General features: G+C 54.8%; 1 protein-coding gene across 2 annotated transcripts; it reads left to right on the top strand.

Moving 5' to 3' along the window:
* The first annotated feature begins 1,638 nt into the window (after positions 1-1,638).
* GGT5 (gamma-glutamyltransferase 5) lies at positions 1,639-19,404 on the top strand. 2 transcript variants are annotated; one of them, XM_082852874.1, is made up of 12 exons: positions 1,639-1,851; positions 11,616-11,746; positions 12,049-12,144; positions 12,658-12,853; positions 13,427-13,584; positions 14,104-14,250; positions 15,095-15,231; positions 15,546-15,736; positions 16,134-16,240; positions 16,388-16,506; positions 16,641-16,751; positions 18,972-19,404. In XM_082852874.1, the coding sequence occupies exons 1-12, from the start codon at positions 1,679-1,681 to the stop codon at positions 19,116-19,118; spliced, it is 1,713 nt and encodes a 570-aa protein (XP_082709000.1). In that variant the 5' UTR covers positions 1,639-1,678; the 3' UTR covers positions 19,119-19,404. The 2 variants fall into 2 exon arrangements, with proteins under 2 accessions (XP_082709000.1, XP_082708999.1); XM_082852873.1 differs by having other exon boundaries at positions 16,134-16,506.
* Positions 19,405-22,583: the final 3,179 nt, after the last annotated feature.

Raw genomic sequence — 22,583 nt, 5'->3', positions numbered from 1 at the left:
CCTTCGCTCTAGCAGTCCCTGCATCCTGGCCTCTGCCTGACCAGGAAGGTTGGGGAGAGGGGGCATTGTTCCACCCTGACCCCACTGACCTCTCTGTCCCTGCTTCCTCTGCCTCCCGGGCTGGCCCTGGCCCAGGAATGCACTCTGGTTCCTGGTTGAGCAATGTCACTATGGTTTGGGGGTCCGGTGGGGGTGGTGGGAGGTGACCGCAGCCCTCCCCACCCCCCAAGGGTGCCCCAGTAGCCCCTCCAGATCAGGCTGGCAGGGGCTTCGGACAGGGGGGCCTGGCAGGCTCTGTGGCAGTGCGGGCACGTGCCTCAGTTTCTCTGCTGTGCCAGAAGGGGTAAAGAGACCTGGGGAGGGCAAAGCTCAGCTGGAAAGGAAGCTGGGAGAATGTGGGGGCTCTGGGGGTGGGAGTCCAGCCCCTGCACCCTGGGCCTTGCTGAGTCTCGTCAAAGGGGGCACCTCGGGGAGCCCCCACTCTCCCAGTCACCTCCCAGCTGGGCACCCTGAGGCTTGGGCAGGGTAGGGTGCAGGCCGGTGCCCCCAGGAGAGGAGCTGCTATCAGCTCAGGAAGAGGGAAGCAGACATTCCACCAGGGATGGGCAGAGATGCAGGTGGAAGGGAAGCCCGCTCCCTGAGGCCCAGTGGCATTTCTGGGACAGCAGGCCCCGGGGGTGGACAGTCCGGTGGGCACTGTGTGCCAAGGGCTGGACGCAGGCCCTGTCTTCATTCCCCACACAGAAGTCTTGTCCTGGGTATTTGGTGTTCCAGTCGCCTCCCCTGAGCAGGCAGGGAAGCCAAGTCCCCTCTTGGTCACCCCTGGCCACCCCCCTGCCCTGGCTTCAGCTGAGCTGGGACTTGAACTCGGGTCCTGATTGACATTGCCTTGGGTCCCCCTGTGTCTGCCTCTGGTCCCCTTTAGCCCCAGTGTCCTCTGGCTCTGAGGATGCTGCGGTGAGCTGCGGCTGGGCGGGGCCCCATGAAGAGAAGGTGAGTTGGGGTTCTGCCCTGGCCCCCTGCCCCACTGAGCCTGATCCAGGGGAGGGTCCTGGGAGCCCTGCACCCCAGCTTCCCCCGGGAAGCCAAGCAGGCACAAAGTCCTCACGCACACAGGACAGGACAGGGTAGCCCTGGGCGTTGGCAACCGGTGGGAGGGGTGATTGTACCGAGGCTTTCAGGGGACAAGCAGTGGGAACAGCAGTGAGGGAGTTAACGGCAGCCACTGACTCCTCTCTGGCAGGAAAAACTCCCCACAGACGCCCTGCTGCCTGGCGTCTTGCCAGGGCCAAGACGGGCTGAAAACTGGAAGTCCAGGCGGGTGGCCAGCTCCGCCTCTGAGGTGGGCGCTGGAGGAAGGCAGCAGCCCTGCTGCCAGCCGCCCGTCCGCATTCCCACCTGTCCGCCTGGCTGCCCGCTGTTCTCCTGGAAACCTGTCTGTCTATCTATCTGTAATCCTGACTCTGTCCACTTGTCCATCTGACCTTCCTTCTCTGTCCAGCCATCTGGCTGTCAATCCATTTTGTTTGTCTCTAGCTCCAGTCTATTTGTCCATCTGTCCCATCATCTGTGAGCCCATCGGCTCATCTTGTCCATTCATCCACCTGTCTCTCTGTATCTCTCCGCCCACTGGTGTGTGTGCCCACTTACCTCCTCTCTCCCCCTGGGCCACAGAGCCATGGCCCAGGGACACGGAGCCACGGTCAGCATGGTCCTGCTGGGGCTGGGGCTGGCGCTAGCCATCATCGTGCCTATCGTGGTTGTCTCTTGGCACCGTGTCCACTGTGGCCCCCAGGCCTTTGCCCATGCTGCGGTTGCTGCGGACTCTAAGATCTGCTCGGACATTGGACGGTGAGTAGGAAGTGGGTGGGAACTGGGTGGCCCTTGGTGCTGACCCCTCCCGGAGACTTTGTGACCAGTGGCGAGAGTGTGGAGAAGGCACACGTGTGTGCATGTTGGCATGTGGGGGTCGTGTGGGTTTGCGCTCCAGTAAGGAAGCAGCCTCAGGGCCCTTGCACAGGCCAGGTAGCAGGTGTGCACAGGGTAACAACAGTGTGGGCAGAGCAGAGGTGGTGTGTGAGGCTGGTCCTAGCTCCGTGGCTTGGGAGGCCCAGCGAGGGCATGCTACAGTGTTGCTTGTCTGGTCCCGGCCCCTTCAGAGAAGCCCTGGCAGTTTTCCAAGGCTGGGGTCTTTCCCCAGGGACATGGGTGAGGGGGTTCAGGGGCTCCATATGTGAGGACTGCCTGCCGGGACCAGGCTCCCCTCCTGGCCCTGGAAAACTGGCCTCTGATGGCATCATGTCCCCTGCGGCCTCCCCTCTGCGTGTCAAGGCTTGGGGCCAGGCCAGTGGCAGGCAGAGTGACTGATGTTCGGTGGGCCGGGGCAGGGGGGCTGTGGAGAGGGGCCCCAATTGATGTTTCCCAACGCTCTTCCAGGAAGCCCAGCCCACGGGAGGCTTCCGCTGCCTGCCATGACAGGATGCGCAGGACACCTCTCTTGGCCCCTGCCCCACTCTGGGCTTGTGGGAGCCTGGGCAGGCAGCCCCCTCCCTGCCGGCTCAGTCTGCTTCCTGGAATATCTGCCTCAAGGGCCGTTGTCAGAATCAGGAGTGCTTTGTGAACCAAAGAGGACTTGTCCCTCCCTCAGGGCTCCCTCTAGGATGACAGGGACAAGTTGGGGGCAGACTGCTTGGTCTTCCCAGAGGGCTCCCAGGGGCCGGGAGGGGAATGACCCCTCTCAATGCTCTGAGAACTGCAGAGGCGCTGCGCCCCCTGAGCCCATATTTGCAAGGATGCAAACAAGTTGGGGCTTCAGACCCAGAGACCACTGATGGGGACGCGGCCCCCAGGGGTGGGGGGCTGCTGCCACGGATCTGCGAGGGGGTTCCGGGCCTGTTGTGTCTCCCCAAGTCTTTGTTGGGGGTTTTGGAGGGCCGGGGGTTGGGGTCTCTGCTCTGCAACCCTCGCTGGTGAGGTGAGCAGATGTGGTTCCCCCCAAGTGTTTCATGTCCTCGGCGTTCCACTTCCTGTTCTTGTTCTAAGAAACCAGGGGTGGGAGAGAGCCTGGAGCTGCCACAGCTGCTGTGAGACAGAGGCTCACACCATCTGGCAGGGCTGGGGAGATCCTGCAAGGGCCTCCTAGACCCCACCTCCTTCCACCCTGTGAGCTCTGGGTTCTCTCAGTGGGGCTGGGACTCCTGCAGCAGCCAGAGCCCCTGGGGGAGGATCCGGCTCCGAGCCTAGTGTACACACGATAGAAGCACGGTGACAACGAGGCCCGTCCCATCCTGCGTGATGCCAGTGTGTTAGGCTCACGTTCAAACTGGGAGTTCCAAGGCTCCACGTGAGTGCTTGCCTTCTAGGGAGACCAGGGTTAGTGGTGATTTTTAGGCTCTGTGATGTCTGTCTGCTGTGATCACTCGGAAACGCCACACAGGATCCTGAGCGGAGGGTTCATAGTTCCACTTGACTTAGAGGAAACTAGGCCTGCACAGAAGGGACCAGCTGGGTGTCACAGCATGAGCGGGCCCAGCTGGGACTGTCCTGCTCTGCTGCCCCTGCAGAGGGGGAATCTCTCCGGGGTTGTTGGAGGGTGGAGTCTTCCCAGGGTCCCCACCCTCCGCCCAGGATTCCAGCCTGCCCAGCCCCTGGGCTCGGATCGTAAAGGCCAGAGCTTCAGTGGCCATGTGGGTAGTTGTAGAGGGAGCCGGCGGGGGGCCCAGGGTGCTTGTCCTGTGGGGCCCTGGAGTCAGGGGTGGGGAGGGGCTGGGCCCTGCAGGTTGGGTCTCGTCAGCTGCTTCAGACCCATTCAGGAGTCGGCCTGTGGGTCATGCCCTGGGTGCAGAGGAGAATGGGGACTCTGGACAAGCCTCGGTTTCCCCACCTGTGAAGTGGGGCTCGTGTTGGCACCTCTGTCACGGAGCGCACGCAGCCCAGAGGAGGTGTCCCTGGCCTGTTGTAACAGTGGCTTGGTCTGGATGTGGTCGGCATCTCAACAGGGGACCCTGCTGTGGGGAAGGCTCACGGGATTATGGTGTGATGTCACCCTTCCTCCCCTCCCAGCCCTTGTGACCCTAGTGGCTCTCTGGACTCCCGGTTGGCTCACCGGGAAATTACTGCACTTCCAACCCTCTGGGGTTCAGGAGGAAACAGCCTGTATACCTGGGCATCATGCATACACACGTGTGAGCGTGCGTGTCCGAGTGTGTATGTGACAGCAGCCTTCCAGCTCCTTGGGGACAGGCAGGTGAGAGAAGTGTGACTGCTCTGCACCGCAGCTCTCTGCTGGCCACAACTGGCCCCTTCACAGCAGAGGAGACCCAGGCTCAGGGAGGGTGAGGCACGTGCCTGGTGAGTAGGAACCCCAACCCAGGTGGCCCCGAGCGCATACCATCCTGCCTGTTGACATGACCGTGTTCGTGGTACATGTTGGTGGGCATCGTGGATGCGTGAAGGTGTGTGATGCTTGGCTACCTGCAGCACCTGCCACCTGCCAGCCATTGTCCTGGAGTCATAGTGGTAACCAGATGGTCGAGGCTCTTGCCTTCGTAGTGGGGGGAGATAGACAATAACTCCACACCTAATGCTGAGGGATTGGAAGTGATTATTGGTCATTGTGGGTATCCTCGTCTGTGAAATTTCTGTTAAAATCTTTTGCCCATCTTTCTGTCAAATGTATATCAAATGCATTTTCTGCATTATCAAGACAATCAAATGATTTTTCTCCCTTTAAAAAAGTGCAGTGGGACTTCCCTGGCAGTCCAGTGGTTAAGGCTCCACACTTGCAATGCAGAGGGCGTGGGTTCGATCCCTGGATGGGGAACTAAAATCTCACATGCCGCGGGTGTCACGGCCAAAAAAGAAAAAAATGCAATAAATGTTAAACTGCCCTTGCATTCCTGGAAGGAGCCCAGCTTGTTCATGATTTAATATCATTTTTATTTATCCCTAAGTTTGATTTGCTAATATTTTGTTTAGGATTTTTTTCTTCATATTCATGAGAGGTACTGGTCTGTAATTTTCCTTTCTTCTCATGTCCTTGTCAGGTGTTGGTGTCAAGGTTACACTGGTCTCATAAAAAGAGCTAGGAAATGTCCTCTCCTTTTCCATAGTCTGCAAGAATAGGTTTTGTGTTGTTGTTGTTTCTTGTTCCTAAGATTGGTGTTATTTCCTCCTTAAACGTTTGGAAGAATTTACTGGTTAATCTTCTGAGCCTGAGTTCTTTGTGTGCATGTGAAGGTTTTAAATAACAGATTCTGTTTCTTTAACAAGTATAAGACTTTCAAGTTTTTATTTTTTCTTGAGTCAGTTTTGGTAAGTTCTTTCCAAGGAATTTGTCCAGTTTGTGCAAGTTGTCATGTGTTGGCATATAATTGTTTATAACGTCCTCTCATTATTATCCTCTTAATGTCCAGAGTCTGTAATGAGGCCCCTTTTTCTTTTTTCTTTTTTTAGAAGATGTTGGGGGTAGTTTATTAATTAATTAATTTATTTTTGCTGTGTTGGGTCTTAGTTTCTGTGCGAGGGCTTTCTCTAGTTGTGGCAAGCAGGGGCCACTCTTCATCGCGGTGCGCGGGCCTCTCACTATCGCGGCCTCTCTGTGGCGGAGCACAGGCTCCAGACGCGCAGGCTCAGTAGTTGTGGCTCACGGGACTAGTTGCTACGCAGCATGTGGGATCCTCCCAGACCAGGGCTCAAACCCGTGTCCCCTGCATTAGCAGGCAGATTCTCAACCACTGCGCCACCAGGGAAGCCCCCATTTTTCATTCTTGATATTGGTAACTAGCGTTTTCTCTTATCATTCTTGATCAGTCTTGATAAGGGTTTTATCAATTTTATTGTATTTTGGAAGAATCAACTTTTGGCTTTGTTGATTTTCTTTATGATTCATTTATTTCCTGTTTCATTAGTTTCTACTTTTATCTTGGCTCTTTTCTCCTCCTTCCATTGAGTTTAAGTTGCTTTTTAAAAAATATTCATCTTGAGATACATTTTGGGAAAAACAAATTATAAGGTGGATACATAGATGATTGATCTTTAAAGTCTTTTCTAGTACATGCACTTAAAGCTATAATTTTCCCTCAAAGTTTGGCTTAGCTGCATTCCACGAGTTTTTTGTTGTTCTTCCCCTAAATGTTCATATTTTTATTTTGAAAAAGTTTTATACCCACAGAAAAATGGAAAGAATACCCATATACACTTCACTTAGATTCACCGGTTGTTCATACTTTGCCACATTGTCTCTCTGTCTCTTTCTCGTGCTCTCTCACTCTCTCTCCATATATCTATCTTTCCACATATTTGGAAAATAAGTTGCATTTATCATGACACTTTATCCCTAAATATTTCAAACATGTATCTATTAAGGGTAAGACTATTCTCCTATATAACCTTAATACCATTATCACACTCAAAAAATTTAACCTTGGTAAAATTATAGTACCTAATACCTAGTCCAATTCAAAAATTTTCCAATTGACCCAATCTTTCTTTCTTTCTTTTTCTTTCTTTCTTTCTTTCTCTTCCTTTCTTTCTTTCTTTCTCTTTCTTTCTTTCTTTCTTTCTTTCTTTCTTTTTCTTTCTTTCTTCCTTTTTTTTCTTTCTTTTTCTTTCTTTCTTTCTTTTCTTTTTCTTTCATCTTTTAATTTGAATTTTATTTCATTTTTTTATACAGCAGGTTCTTATTAGTTATCTATTTCATACATATTAGTGTTTATATGTCAATCCCAATCTCCCAATTCATCCCACCCCCACCCCCAACCCATCTTTCTTTTTAGATCCAATATCCAGTGATTGTCATGTTTCTCTAGTCTTCTTTAATCTAGAATAATCCCCTGCTTTAAAAAAAAAAAAAGTTGATATTCTGTGACATTAAAGAAGTCGGTTCAGTTGTATCAGTCTTTCTTTACAATCTTTGTTTGTTTTTATAATTTATTTACGATCAGATTCAGGTTAAACACAATATAAGATAGGTATTTTGCCTTCCCGTTGTATCACACAAGAGGGAACACAGTGTCAGACCCTCTCATCATTGTGATGCCAAGTTGGATCATTTCATAAAGGTGGTGTCTTCCAGATCTCTCCATTGTACGGGGTACCATTTCCCTATTAAATTAGTAACATAGGGTTTGATACTTTGAGACCAGGCGAATATCCTTTTCTCAAACAACATTTATCCCATGTTTTAGCATCGATTTTTATCATCGTCTCAACAGATACATTTGTGTTTGCAAAAAGGCGATTTCTAAACTAGTCATTTCTTCACCACTCATTGGCTGGCATTCTTCTGTAAAAAAGATCCCCCTTCCCCAACCCAGATATTCTTGAGTATTACTATTGACTCATGGATTATTTTAGTTCACTATGTTATAATCCATCACTTACTCTTTCTGATGCTCAAATTGTCACAAATTTGACCAGTGAGAGCCCCTTTAAGCCAGCATCTATGTTCTTTTACAAGAATCCATCAGTCTTAGAGAATTTTCTTGACTTGTACACAAAATGTTCCAGGATCTATTTGTATATTCCCTCAGACCTGAAATCAGGAATTGGTAGAGAATGGTATTTTAGAAATGAAAATCTGGATGCTAAGAGGGTTCATTATTATTGGGATGCCATTGCTTCTAGGTAGTATCAGTGCATAGAACAAGAAAAAATGTAAAATCTCTGACACCTCCAGTTCAAATCCACTATGATGGGGTCTTCTGCATCTTTCTCCATCCCATCTTGTCTCTGCAACTATGAGAAGTTCCCAGCAATGTCCATATATTTACTTACTTGCTGTATCCCCAGGTACTCACAAAAAAATTTCAGAATTACTTCAACAATACACTATGAACAATGAATCTACTAGAGAAAATTCAAGATGTCTTTGCAGAGGTTTTTTGGTCCTTAAGATATATCCCATGAAAGATGTGCAGTTAATTAAGTTCTTTTTCCTGTGTGATTATGTTAACAGTTCAATATACTATTAGCTTAGTTTTTTTCAATTAAAATTCAATTTTAGGGTTTTCTTTTTCATTCTTTCTGTTTAATTTTCCTTCTGAATACAAGTCAGAACTGTATAAAAAGGTATTCTCAAAAGTCTCACTCTCATCCATATCACCTTTATTCTGTTCCTATTCTCTCTTTTAGAGGAGATCATTTTCATTTGTTTTGGATTTATTTTTCCTGTGTTTCTTTTCTCTTTTTTCAAATGCATATGTGTATGTGTGTATATATATATTTTTTTCTTTTCTTTTTTCTCTTTATTTCTTTTAAAATTATTTGTTTTTTGCAAAATATATCTCTTATTTTCTCTTTCTGATATACTTTTTGATACTGAGAAAGGTTTATATGTTTGTTATAATGGTTATAATTATATTAATCTTTTTTTTTTTTTTTTTTTTTTTGCGGTACGTGCGGGCCTCTCACTGTTGTGGCCTCTCCCATTGCGGAGCACAGGCTTCCGGACGCGCAGGCTCAGCAGCCATGGCTCACAGGCCTAGCCGCTCCATGGCATGTGGGATCCTCCTGGACCAGGGCACAAACCCGCGTCCCCTGCATTGGCAAGCGGACTCTCAACCACTGCGCCACCAGGGAAGCCCCAGCTTAGTCCTTTTTAATTGAGCACTAACGAGCGTGTATAAAGATTGTTAAAACTGTTTAGAAATAATTTGAGGCCTATATGCACAGAAATCTCTGGTGTTCCTATACACCAACAATGAAAAATTAGGAAGAGAAATTAAGGAAACACTCCCATTTACCATTGCAAAAACATATAATACCCAGGAATAAACCTGCCTAAGGCGAAAGACTTGTACTCACAAAACTATAAAACACTGATGAAAGAAATCAAAGATGACATAAACAGATGGAGAAATATACCATGTTCTTGGATTGGAAGAATCAATATTGTGAAAATGACTATACTACCCAAAGCAATCTACAGATTCAATGCAATCCCTAACAACTACCAATGGCATTCTTCACAGAATTAGAACAAAAAATCTTACAATTCGTATGGAAACACAAAAGACCCCGAATAGCCAAAGCAATCTTGAGAAAGAAAAACGGATTTGGAGGAATCAGGCGTCCCGACTTCAAACCATACCACAAAGCTACAGTAATCAAGACAGTATGGTACTGGCACAAAAACAGAAATATACATCAGTGGTACAGTATAGAATGCCCAGAGATAAACCCACACACATATGGGCACCTAATTTATGACAAAGGAGGCAAGAACATACAATGGAGAAAAGACAGCCACTTCAATAAGTGGTGCTGGGAAAACTGGACAACTACATGTAAAAGAATGAAATTAGAACACTACCTAACATCACACACAAAAATAAACTCCAAATGGATTAAAGACTTAAATGTAAGACCAGACACTATAAAACTCTTAGAGGAACAGGCTTCCCTGGTGGCACAGTGGTTGAGAGTCCGCCTGCCAATGCAGGGGACACGGGTTCGTGCTCCGGTCTGGGAAGATCCCACGGAGCGGCTGCGCCCGTGAGCCATGGCTGCTGAGCCTGCGCGTCCGGAGCCTGTGCTCCGCAACAGGGGGCGGGGTGGGGGCCACAACAGTGAGAGGCCCGCGTACCACAAAAAAAAAAAAAAAAAAAAACTTAGAGGAAAAACACTCTTTGACATAAACCACAGCAAGATCCTCTTCTGAGGATGTCAGAAGCCCTGCTTGGCCGTTCAGCCTCCTCTTCCAGGACTGGCAGTCGTCTGGAGGGGAAAAGCGGCTCCAAAAGCCAGGCTCCTCTCACTCGGAGGCCTGTATTTCTCTCCTGCTTCTGACACCTTTGAGCAGATGTTTTCTATTTGTCTGGCTTTTCTAGTTGTCTGTGGAAGTTTGGTCTGAATTGTTTAGTCTTTCATTACTAGGATGTCTGCTTTACATGTTAACAGATTATTTTTTAAAAAACCTATGGGAGCAAGGCAGATGCAGGGGACCAGATAGGAGACTGTTACAGTAACCCAGGTGAGAGATGCTGGTGGCTTAGACCAGGGTGGTGGTGTGGTGGAGGAGGTGATGAGAAAGGATTGGAATCTAGGTGTATTTTGGAGGTATAACTAACAGGCAGGATTGGCCATTGGATATGGGGATGAAAGAAAGTGACCAATCAAGGATGACTCTGAGGTTTATAGCCTGAGGGTGAATGGTTGTGTCCTTTTCTAGGATCATGATGACTAACAAAGGAGCAGTTTGGGGGGGCAGAGGTGGGAGGGAAGGAAAAAGTGCAGTTTAGGTCATGTCAAGAGTGAAATACCTCTTAGATGCCTAGGGGAGGTAGCCTGTGGATGGCTGGGGATAAGTGCCTAGAGTTTAGGGGAGATCAAATTTGGGGGTCATCAGCACAGAGGTTGCATTTTAAGCCCTGAGCCTGGATCAGCTCATCTGGGGGAGGACACAGATGTACCAGGACCGAGGACTGAGCCTGGGGCTTCTAACATCTTGAGGTTGGGGTGGTGGGAGGAAAACCGGAGTGTGGTAGGTGGGGGTCCTGAAAGCCTAGTGCGGAGAGCACTTACGAGGTCAAGTGAGATGCGGCCTTTGTGATGGGAATTTAAATTAGTTTTTTCCAGTTTGTCTTTTTTCTTTGTTTATGGTGTTTTATTCTAATTAAAATGTGTGTTTCTCTGTGCCTGGATGTAGAATCTTAGTTCTTTCATACTTCTGTCTTTGTGCCCTCTTTCCCATTCCAAGATTACCTGTGTCCATGTGGCCCCCATGTGTGCCCACGTGTGGGCCCAGAGCAGGGATACGTGGCTCCGGGGAGGGGTGAGCCCAGCATGGAGTCGTCGGGTCAGTGTGCCTGAGCTGAGAAGGTGCTGGGGTCAGTGGTGGGGGAAGGGGACCCAGGCCCAGCCCCTCTTCGGGCCTTGGTTTCGCATCTGTGACCTTGAGGTGCTGGGGAGGATTCCTGGCTGTGAGGGAAGAGGCAGCCCCCAGTGAGCTGTGCAAGGCTGTGCCCCAGGGAGACGGGCATTTCCTCGGCACAGGCCAGTCTGACCAGCACCTAGGAGCTGAAGGGTTCACCCCTCGCTGCCCATGGACAGGTGGGGAGACTGAGGCCTGAGAACATTCCCACAGACCGTGGGGCCCTGGGAGGGGCTGTGGAACCCATCAGCCCAAGCCCTAAGCCCTGATGGCAGGGCAGGATCCCAGGGTGACTTGAAAAAATCCAGTCTTGAAGGGGTTGGGCCAGTGTGTCCCCAGTGAGATGAGGAGTGGCATCTGCCAGGCTAGGCTCCCAGCGCTGCCGGGAGGAATGGAGGGGCTGGCCCGGGCCTGGTTCTGCCTGTTGTAAATGAGCTACTGCTGCTGGGAGGACCTAGGGAATAATGGCAGCTGGAGCACTTTGTAAACTGAGAAGAACCTTATATACAGCCAGGGGCAGTGTAAACGGCATCACAATTTGCAATCTGTAGAGCGCTGTACACCTGTGAGTGGCTGGGCTTGAGGGGGCAGCCCAGTGTGGTCTCAAAACTAACCTGCGGTTTGGTGGCAGCAAGCAGGCCACCCAGCTGTCCCCACTCCCCAGTGAATGTTGGCAGAGCAGCCCAGGTCAGGAGGCTAGGGCAGGGCAGCCAGGCCACTTACTCTGTGCCATGTGCCCTAGAGCCATCCTCCAGCAGCACGGCTCACCCGTGGATGCCACCATCGCGGCTCTGGTCTGCACCGGGGTTGTCAACCCCCAGAGCATGGGCCTGGGTGGAGGGGTCATCTTCACTATCTACAATGCGTCCACAGGTGAGTCCATATGGGACCCCCGTGGGGAGGATGGGCTCGTCCACAGGTGCTAACAGTGAGGTCCTTTTAGACCACCTGAGAGTGTGGCCGACCTGCCCTGTCTATCCACGCCCCTCCCTGAGTCTCTTGGTGCCCCCCAACCTCTGCAAAGCCTAAACCAGCACAGAGGCCAGTTCATGGTAGAGAGAGAAACTGAGGTCGAGAGCAGGGCCAGGGCTGTCTGAGGGGGACTGTTGGTGTGCAGTGAGGCCTGGCGGCCACCGGGGTGCCCCTGACACCCCACACGCCCTGCCCAACTCCAGGGAAGGTGGAGGTCATCAACGCCAGGGAGACGGTACCCGCCAGCCACGTCCCAGGTCTGCTGGACCAGTGCAAGCAGGCCCAGCCTCTGGGCACAGGTGAGGCCCTAGAGGGGCCACCCGCTCCCACCCCACCAGACCACTGGGGCTGACCAGAACCCCCCACCCTGAAGGGGCAGCGCCCCTGATGGACAGCTGAACCACCCTGGCACTGAGGGGTGGCAGCTGGGGATGGGGAGCCCCTGCGGAGGTCCTGACTCCCCGGGTTTTCCCGGGGGAGGGCTCTCTGAGTTGGGAGGGACGATCCAAGCAGGGGGACCACCTCAGCCGAAGGCCCGGAGGGTTCAGTGGGGACAGGTTGGGGGGCTGGGGGTGGGGGGTGGAGATGGGGCCAGTTTTTCTGGGCCCCACAGGCCTGGCCATGGACTTTGTGCAGAGGGAAATGGGGAGGCACAGGAGTGTGAGGGGGGAGGGCCGTGGTCCCAGGTGGGCTCCAGAAGGCTCGCTCTGGCTGCCACGGCTGGGGGGCCAGGCAGCCAAGAGTGGAGTGACAGCCCCCGGGGGCCAAGGGGGGCGGCCCAGGGGCAGGGGCATGACCCCCGTGCCGTGCAGGTGCCCAGTGGATCGGGGTGCCTGGGGAGCTCCGTGGCTACGCTGAGGCCCACCACCGCCACGGCCACCTGCCCTGGGCGCAGCTCTTCAGGCCCACCATCGCGCTGCTCCGGGGGGGCCTCCGCGTGCCCCGCATCCTCAGCCGCTTCCTGCATAGCAGCTACCTGCGCCCTTCCCTGCACGCATCGTCCCTGAGGTGAGCTCCGATGGGGGCCCAAGGCCCCTCCTCAGCCCAGCCCCTCCTCAGCTCCTCCTCCAGCCAGCGGATCAACCTTCTGGGGGCCGGGGCCCTGGCTGGCCAATATGTCACTGAGCTATGTCGCAGCTCAGAGACCTCCGGTTCCACGTGGCAGAACCTCATCAGAGGGCTCAGGCCAGGGACAGTTTATGTCAAAGTGATGGGGCTCCCAGGGTGCAGATTTGGGCCCTGCCCTCCCCCCCCACCCACCCACCCACTCTCTCTGGGCTGGCAGGAGGGCTTTGGCCATCCCACTCGCCCACCCAGGCAGCCCACTGACCAGGAGGAATGCCGGGTGTCAGGCCCTGGGTGGACGCTGGCGTGGTGGTGGGGGGAGGCGTGTCCTCCCTGGGCCTGGGTGACGAGAGACATGAGGGGTGTCAGCCCCACCCAATCCTGGAGAATCTGCCCCCATGTCCACCACAGCCCCTCAGGACTCCGGACCAGGACTCCCTCCCTGTAGGGTCCCTGCAGAAGTGTGGCTGCCCTCCAGGACCTGGCCTCACCCTGAGGCTGCCCCCCACCCCCCAGGCAGCTCTTCTTCAATGGGACAGAACCCCTGAGTCCTCATGACCCACTCCCGTGGCCCGCGCTGGCCGCCACCCTGGAGACCGTGGCTGCAGAAGGCGCAGAGGCCCTCTACACAGGGAGGCTGGGCCAGATGTTGCTGGAGGACGTTGCCAAGGAAGGTCAGCACGTGAGGCCCCACAGCCCCGTTCCGCCAGAGAAAGAGGGGTCTGGGCGCCAGGGCTGAGGGTGGGTCCGGCCCTCCCCTCCCCTCGCCCTGAGAGGGGGCCAGCTGCTCCCAGGGCTTGGAGAGGTTGTTGCCCAAGTCATGCCCACTGCTGGTCTCAGGGACCTTGCAGTCAAAGCCCCCGAGGAGCAGGACCCTGAGGGTTAGGGCCACGAGACGGGAGCTATCGGTGGCTGCAGGGGTGCTCCTGGGCCTGGAGTTGGCCACCCTCAGTCTCTCAGAGGCCAGCTTGCCTCCCCCACCTTCTCCCACTCTCCCCTCCAACCTGCCCGTCCCTGGCCTCTGTCCACCCATCCCCCAGCCCTGAGGCCACTGCCCACAGGCCCAGCACCACCCCTCTGAGCCTAGAAGGCTAGGGAACAAGGGGGGCCCCCACTGTGTAAACCAAGGTCCCTGGCTGACACTCTGCACCTCGTTTCCCCGTCTGTACATGGAGTCCTCTGTCTCACCCCAGGGAGCCTGCTGACCCCGCAGGACCTGGCATCATTCCGGCCTGAGGTGGTGGACGCCCTGGAGGTGCCCCTGGGGGACTACACCCTGTACTCACCGCCACCGCCTGCAGGGGGCGCGATTCTCAGCTTTGTCCTCAATGTGCTCAAAGGTGAGGCCCCCAGGAGCCAGGGGGTCTGGCGCCCGTGAACTGAGTTCCAGGCCCAGCCAGGCTCTGGGTAGCCACTGCCTCCTCCAGCTCAGCCCCCTCCTCAGATGCTGAAGACTGGGCTGAGGAGTGGGCCAGGACGGTGTGTTCTAGAGCTGGCCTCCAGTGTGGCCCACGCCTGGGCTCTGCTGAAGAGTCTGCCGTCATCTACCCACTAAGTGCCCCCAGGTGACCCCGGTGCAGGGCACAGGTGCAGTGCCTCTGCAGGTGGTGAGCTGCCGGTCCAGTGTGTGCAGCTAGGGCTGAGGCCCAGCCTATTGCAGCCTGCAAGGGGGTTGTGGGGTGCGGGAGGCATCCTGGCAGCGTCCAGAGATGGGGCTGCCTGATGCAGCCTGTGGCTGCCGTAACAAAGTATCACAAATTACCAAAACCTGGTGGCTCAGACAACAGAAATTTATTCTCTCATAGTTCTGGAGCCCAGAAGTTCAAAATCAGGGTGCCCGCAGGGCCACATTCCTTCCGGGGGGCCTGGGGGAGAATCTGTTCTTTGCCTCTTCCAGCTTCCGGCGTCTGCCAGCATTCCTAGCCTTGTGGCTGCATCCCTGCAGTTTCAGCCTCCCTCTTCTCTGTGTCTGTTTTATAAGGATATATGTGATTACATTTAGCGCCCACCCGGATAATCCGCTCCTCTCAAGATCCTTAATTTAATCACACATTTGCCATACAAGGTAATATTCACTCTTTTTCCATATAAGGTATTCACAGGTTCTGAGAATTAGGACATGGACAAATCTTTCTCAACCCACTACACAGGATGACCCCCCACCTGCGCCCACCCCCTCCCCAGGGTTCAACTTTTCCGCGGAGTCAGTGGCCAGGCCCGAGGGGAGGGTGAACTTGTACCATCACCTCGTGGAGACGCTCAAGTTTGCTAGGGGGCAGAGGTGGCGGCTGTGGGACCCTCGAAGCCACCCGGAGGTCCAGGTGAGGTGCCCTGAGCTGGTGGAGAGCCCCCTTCCCTGCCCCAGGGCTCAGCATGAAGGGAGGGTCAGGCCGACGGGTGCTCCATCCACAGACCCTGAGAGCCTGGCGGGTGAGGCTGGAGGGGTGTGTACATGGTTGGTTCTAGAACCGGATGGCCTGGCAGTGGGCCAGAGCAGGGAGGGTACAGCAGTCTGGGGACTGAAGGGAGCCCCGGAGGGGCAGGTACGGGAACGCAGTGGTGGCGCTGCATCTCTGACACCCTTAGGGGACCACCTGGCCTCTCACTGACCCTGTCACCTGTCTGCCCACCCCAGAACGCCTCCCAGGACCTGCTGGGGGAGGCTCTGGCCCAGCACATCCACCAGCAGATCGACACCCGGGGTGACCACCAGCTCAGCCACTACAGCCTGGCCGAGACCTGGAGCCACAGGATGGGCACGGCCCACGTGTCCGTGCTGGGGGAGGATGGCAGCGCTGTGTCTGCCACCAGCACCATCAATACGCCGTACGTGGGGCCGGGGGCAGGCGGGCAGGCCCCACTCCACCCCCTAGACCTCAGCCCTCCACCCCCAGCCTGGCCTCCCAGCACCTCCCTGGCTGTGTCCATCGAGTGGTACCTTGTTTTCCCGTCTCCTGTGTCAAAAGGGTCCTACACCCTGACACCTCTGGCCGAAAAGGCTGCTGATGGGGTGGCCCTGAGCCGGGATGAGGACGGGCCTTACAAGCAGGAGGATGCCGTGGTGGGGGACAAGGTGGATCTTTGGGGGCAGGGCCAGGGAGGGAAGAGCAGCTCCAGGATGCTGGAGGACAGCTGCTAAAACGGGGAGCTTCTGGAGCGCCGGGGTGCAGCCCATGTGTGTCGGGAGCCCACGGCCTGCGCCCAGCTCTGCCTCTGTCCACAGCTTTGGAGCCATGGTGTACTCACCGCGCACGGGCATCCTCCTCAACAACGAGCTCCTGGACCTGTGCTGGAGGCACCGGCGGGGCTCCGGAGTCACCCCGCCTCCCGGTGAGCACAATGCCCCCGGGCGAGAGGAGGGAAGGCAGGAAGGCCGGAAGGCCGGGCAGGCCCAGCACAGAGACAGGGATGGAGGGGGTGGCCCCGGGGGGCGCTGGCTCAGAAGCGAGGCTGCACTGATACCTGTCCGGCCTCCAGTTCCAGGTGAGCGGCCCCCTTCATCCATGGTCCCCTCCATCTTGGTCAACGCAGCCCAGGGGTCGAAGCTGGTGATCGGCGGGGCTGGCGGGGAGCTCATCATCTCTGCTGTGGCCCAGGTGAGTCTGGGGGCTCCTGGATGGAACGTGCCCTTGCTGGGCGGCCCTGTTGTCCTCATGTCCTAGGAGGGGTTGGGGAGGGTGGCTGGTGCCCCTCCCTCCCTCCCTGCCTGCATCCTTCTCTCCCCAAACAGGCCATCATGAACAAGCTGTGGCTGGGCCTTGACCTGCAAGCTGCCATTGCAGCCCCCATCCTGCACGTGGACAGCAAGGGCCGGGTAGAGTACGAGCCCAGCTTCAGCCAGGTGAGGCCGTGGGCCGAGAGACCGCCAGACAGACGCCTCAGCGCTTGCCTTCAGAGCCCCTGGTGGGGCCTCAGCTTTTGAGTGTGCCCGGTGCACTTTGGCTTTGGGGGCCACCAGGAGTTGAGAAGCTCCATGGGGGAGGCAGCAGGCAGCTGGTCTCCCCGGCAGGGGACAGGGTGTTGTTCGCACGACTCGCAGCACGAGCTCCCCTGCACCCTGGGCCCCGCTCTTTCTGGGCCATTCTATCCGGAAGCTGCTTTCCCTGGCTGAGGCCTCTCGGACCCTCCCTCATGGTGATCTGCTTCCTTGTGCGATCTGCAGCTTTTATCCGCGGGTTTATTTCTCAAGGAGTCTATTATTCCTGGGAGTCTGCAGAGGGATTTCCCTCCATGGCATTGGGTTCTTGGTTCCCCACACAAGCAGGCCCAGGAGCTGAATTCTCTTGTGGGACCCCCAGCCCCTCCCCTCCTCCTGGGCAGATGGCTGGCCTCCTTGGAAGGTCTCTGGGCTGGCAGATGCCCTCACTAGGACCCACTTTAAAGGACTAGCAGCTTTTCAAGACTCCAAACTTCATGCCCAGGGTCCATTCAAGCAGCTGGGGTTCAAGGTCATCAAAGCTGCCTTTCCTGTTATGAGCTCCTCTGGTCTCAAGGCCACCTCCCAGGGCCCTTGGAATTTTGAGGACCACAGAGTGAGGGGCCTTGAGTCCAAGGGGGTGTGTAGTCCTGAGAACCTTGGTCTTTGGGCCTGGAGACTAAGGACCTCAGCCCGTCAGGCCCAAACTCTCAGAGTCCGAGGCCCTCCCTCCCAGCCTCCCTCCCTCCCTGTGCAGGGTCCTCCCCGTGGCAGGAGGACTTGATGCTCTCTTAGGCCCTTCTCCTTGACCTTGACTGAAGGTCTTTACTCTGTGAACACCATTCTCCAAGGACCTCAACTCTGAGAATTTGGACCTGACAGCCTGGAATCCAGAGAACCCCGAGCCCACGGCCCTCAGCTCCCTGGAAGGTTAGCGTGTTGGCCACACAGGTCAGGACCTCCCATGGAGAACACCTGAGGCACTGGGTGGAGACCTGGAGTCTCCAAGGGCCCTCAGAGCCAAGGCCCAGGCCTGAGGCCAGGAGGGTCCTCATTCCTCAGGGCCTTGGAGTTTGGCCACTACGATGCTAAAGAATGGTCTCCGAGGACCACAGGTCCTGCTGTGGCTGTGAGGAGCTGGGCCTTCCAACCTAAGGACACTAGGTACTTAGCACGTCAGGCAGAGATACACCCAAGGCCATAGCGCCTGGAGACCTCGCCGTACCCATGGCTCAGGTCCTGGAGGCCCTGGTCCTGGGGACTGCAGGGCACCTGGAACTGAGGGCCCTGGTGGGCGGGGGTCCTTGGCCTTAAGTGGGAATGCGGGGCCCGAGTAACACAGGTCTCCACGTGCCAGGATCTGTGTGAAGAGCCACAGACTGGCCAGTGTGGGGACCAGGCCCCAAGGCAAGGTACTCGGGCACTCAGACACCAACACCTGGGCCCTGACGCCCTCCAATTCCACGCACTCACCGTCTCAGACCTGAGCCTTTACAGCCCGTGCTCGTAGTGCCTCACCCTGGGGACCGCTGGTGCCTGTGGCCTGGGGTCCATGTCCTTGGACTCATGGGCGTTCAGAAGCCTCTAGCTGACTCCTCCACCAGCGGGGCGGGGCCCTGGAGAGTCTGGGACCCCCGTCTTCTCATGCTGGTGCTGAGACGGCAGGTCCTAAATGCCGGCACCAGGGCCATCCCTCCTGTCCAGGGCAGGAGCCAGATGTTGAGTTGGGCCTTTCTTATGTAGGGGTGACCTGGGACTCCAAAGGGCCCAAGCTCTGCCTTCTAGAAGACTTTGCTTTCACGGTCCTCAAAACGTTGAAAGCTATCTTCTCCACAGAAGCCCTTGGACTCCTTGGTTGTCACGTTGAGGCCCCTGGTGTCCTTGATCCAGGACAGAAGTGAACCTGCATCTCAGCTTCCTTCTAGTCCAGGCGATGTCCTCCTGTCATATCCCCTGGAGCCCAGGCTTCTCCTCTGGGGCCTTTGGAGTGGGAGGCCGTAGACTCCATGCCTGCAGACAAGGCTGCGTCCAGCGCCCCTCTGTCCTCTCCCAGACCGCCCCTGCCAGTCCTGCCTCCTCGGCCAGGGTCCTCAGCTCCCTGCCCGGGTCCCAGCCCCTCCATGACCAGCCTTCTCTCCTCTCCAGGAGGTGAAGAAGGGGCTCCAGTACCGGGGCCAGAGCCAGACCGAGAGGCCCGTTTTCCTGAACGTGGTCCAGGCCGTGTCCCAGGACGGGGCCTGCGTGTACGCCGCAGCGGACCCCAGGAAGGGTGGGGAGCCCTCAGGCTACTAAAGAGGCTGCTCCCTCCCCAGAGCTGGGATCCCACCCAGCACACGTCCAGGCTAGCCTGGACGGCAGAATCTGGACCCCTTGGCTGGACGGTCAGCCTGGGGCTTCAAGAGGTGGGGACAGCCCAGCAGATGGACGGCTGTGGGGGCCGAGCCCTGCCCTCCCAGAGCCCCTGTGGCCCTGCCCTGACCCCTCCAACCTCCCCAGGCCTCTCACCCAGGACTGGGCCCCCGCTCCCCGAAACCCCATTCCCCACCTGTGTATCTTCCAGTCCAAGATTAAAGAAAAGGCTGCACCACGCCTGATTCAGGGTCGAGGTGGGGAGGGGACCTTCAGAAAGCACGTGCAGTGAGCTGCAGCCCTCCACACACCACCACGGAGCCAGGGAAACCAGACACGGGCTGGGCCTTCTCCAGGCCACCCCTGGACACTTGCTGGGGCTCCGCACACGCCGTTGGGAGGAAGGCAGGGGTGTGGCCTGGGGGCACCTGTCCCTGGCTCCTGGGGGCCCTTGGCCCAGGCCCGTCCTGGAGCTTGTCCTCCGTGCCAGGAAAAGGCTGGATGAGGCGAGACCTAAGCCCTCCCCAGCCCCCAACTCCAACATGTTCTCACCCTCAGCACTGTTGATGTTTTGGGTGAGTCATTCTTCGCGGGGGTGCTGTCCACGCACTGTAGGCGGTGGAGCAGCAGCCCTGGCCTCCCCTTGCTAGGTGCAGGGTCACCCCACCCCCACAGCCAGTCACCAAACCACCCCCGATTGAGACCCGCGAGCCCCCAGCCACCGTGGATGGCTCTGCCAGCTCCTGAGTGCGCCACCCTCCCTGGGGGGTCCTGCCCCATGCCGAGTCCTGGGAGCACTGGGAGTTCCTGTTTCACCCCAAACATCCCACAGGGGTGTACCTCCGCCTGGAAGGGCGCCACTACAGATCCATCACCTCCCATTCTGCCTGGAGTTCAGCCGCACAGGACGGGTTGGGTGTTGCTCCTGTGCCTGCTGGGACAGAGCACTGCACACCGAGGGCCTTCAGACAACAGACACCCTCGCCGCAGTGCCTCCCAGCTGCATCCCCAGAGCATGAGAACGGTGTCCCTGCACTCCTGACTCACCCTCTGCCATCCCTGGGACCCTCACCGTCCCCTGGAGCCTCAGTTACCACTTGTGAACTGATGGGTCCCCGCCCAGGCTCTAGCCCAGGTTTCTGGACCATCAGACTCACATACCCACTCACCCGCCCACCTCCCACCTCCAGAGCACCTGGGATCCACAGGCACCTCGGACTCAATACACCCAACCAGAAGCCAGCTCTGAGGCAGCCGCAAGTTCTCTGGTGCCCCCCTCTCCCCCCTCCATGATAGTCACCCAGTCCTCTCCCTCCGTATGCGTGGCTTGGCCTTGGTTCCATCCCTTCGTCCCTTTCTGCCTCCTTGCCGCTGCCACAGCCTCGATCCACTCCCTACTCGTGACAGTGATGAGCCTTGGAAAATGCATACCTGATCCTGCCATGAGGCCACACAGAGCCCTCCTTGGCTTCCGGGGGCCCCTGGAGGAAGCCCATTCCTCTTGCTCCCTGCTCATCCCACCCTAGGTTACTTGCCTGGCCCCTGCCCACATCCCTCTTGGACCACAAGTAATGCCAACCAAGATGCATTCCCAGCCCAGTTAGCGACTCTTACAGCCTCTTCAAACATCTTGTTACACAGAGGAAATCAAAGCGGTATCTTCAAAATAACATTCACATCAATACAGATCAGCCCCCAAAGAATATAGCTAAAGCAGGGCTCAGAGGAAAATATATTGCCTTAAATAGTTACATTAATAATAATCAAAACAAAATATCTAACATACCAAGTTAGTAAAAGAACCACCAGGACAGTAAGGAAGGCAAGAGGAAGAATTTAGTAACAACTGAAGCAGAAATTGATAAACTTGAAGTCAGAAGAACAGATCTTTGAAAAAGATATATAAGCTATTAGCTAGCCAATTAGTAAAAATGAAGGACGTGTAAATACACACAAAAAAGAAATGAGAACGGGGAAATAACCTAAGCTATAGAGGAAGTTAGAAGTACTAGAAAAGATTACTCATTTTAATAAAAATAAATTTGGAAACTTGACAAAATAACTTTCTTTCTAGGATGATGTAAGTAGAATTGCGATACTTAACACATACTAAAAACATTGGCACTTATCTGAAATTCAGATTTAATTGGGCAGGCTTTATTTTTACTTGCCAAATCTGGCAAGCTTAAGTATAAATGACAAACGGGTCCAAGAAAGAGCAAAGGTCTAGACATGTCAGCGATCACAAAAAAAAACTGAGAACGTGGCAGGAACACTGGTCTATCTCAAATGCCCTTCTGGAAAGTTTCCCAGGCGAAGTGTGTCCTGCCGTTAGGATCAGAGGCCTGTCTTGCCAGTTAAGCCGCCACAGTGTAGAGCCCGGAGGAACATTTCCACATTCACTTTATGAAGTCAGCATAGGACTAGCCCCAAACTTGGCAAAGCACACCAAAGGCCAGCTGTGTTTGGGAAACAACACAAAACTCCTCAAACAAATACAAGCAAGGAGACGCCAAGCAACGCATTCAAAAGGACAGGGTGTCCGGGTGGGGCCAACACCACTACTGATGGGAATGTCCATGAGAGGGACTTGTACTCCTTTCACCAGAGGAGAAAAATCACGGAGTCCTCTCCATGGAGAGGCATTTGACAAAATTCAGCACTCATTCTTTTTTTTTTTTTTTTGCTGTACACGGGCCTCTCACTGTTGTGGCCTCTCCCGTTGCGGAGCACAGGCTCCGGACGCGCAGGCTCTGCGGCCATGGCTCACAGGCCCAGCCGCTCCGCGGCATGTGGGATCTTCCCGGACCGGGGCACGAACCCGTGTCCCCTGCATCGGCAGGCGGACTCTCAACCACTGCGCCACCAGGGAAGCCCTCAACACTCATTCTTGATTTAAAAAAACAAAACAAAACAAAAAACCCACAGACAAAACAACAGAACACTGAATAAAATGGAAATAAATGGATATTCCCTTAACATGAATAAATATCTCAAAACAACAGTAACATCTGTTGGACACTGACCACGGCTAGGTGCTACTCTATTGCTTTACATGTATTAATTCACGTAATTCTCCCTAATGAAAGGGAGCTATGATGAGGCCCATCTTACAATGAGAGGACTGATGTACTGAAGCTCCCAGGGCCCTGTGGAGTAAGTGCCAGAGGTGGAAACTGGGGAGACAGATGGAGAAAATGAGTCTTGACCCCTACCTCATACCATATACAGAAATTAATTCGAGATGAATCTTAGGCCTAAATGGGAAAACTAAAATAAATGCTTGGGCAGCCAGTCCAGAATCATTTATTACAAAGACATTCATTTTCCTCATTGAATCGCATCAGTGCTTTTGTGAAACAAACAAAAAAACTCAAGTAAACCAAGCCATCAGATTTAAAAACACAC

The sequence above is a fragment of the Leucopleurus acutus genome (genome assembly GCF_964270905.1).
Source record: "Leucopleurus acutus genome assembly, chromosome: 13".
In the NCBI taxonomy this organism is placed as follows: domain Eukaryota; kingdom Metazoa; phylum Chordata; class Mammalia; order Artiodactyla; family Delphinidae; genus Leucopleurus; species Leucopleurus acutus.
The sequence above is the reverse complement of the archived record's forward strand: the minus strand, read 5'-3'. Positions and strand labels throughout refer to the sequence as shown.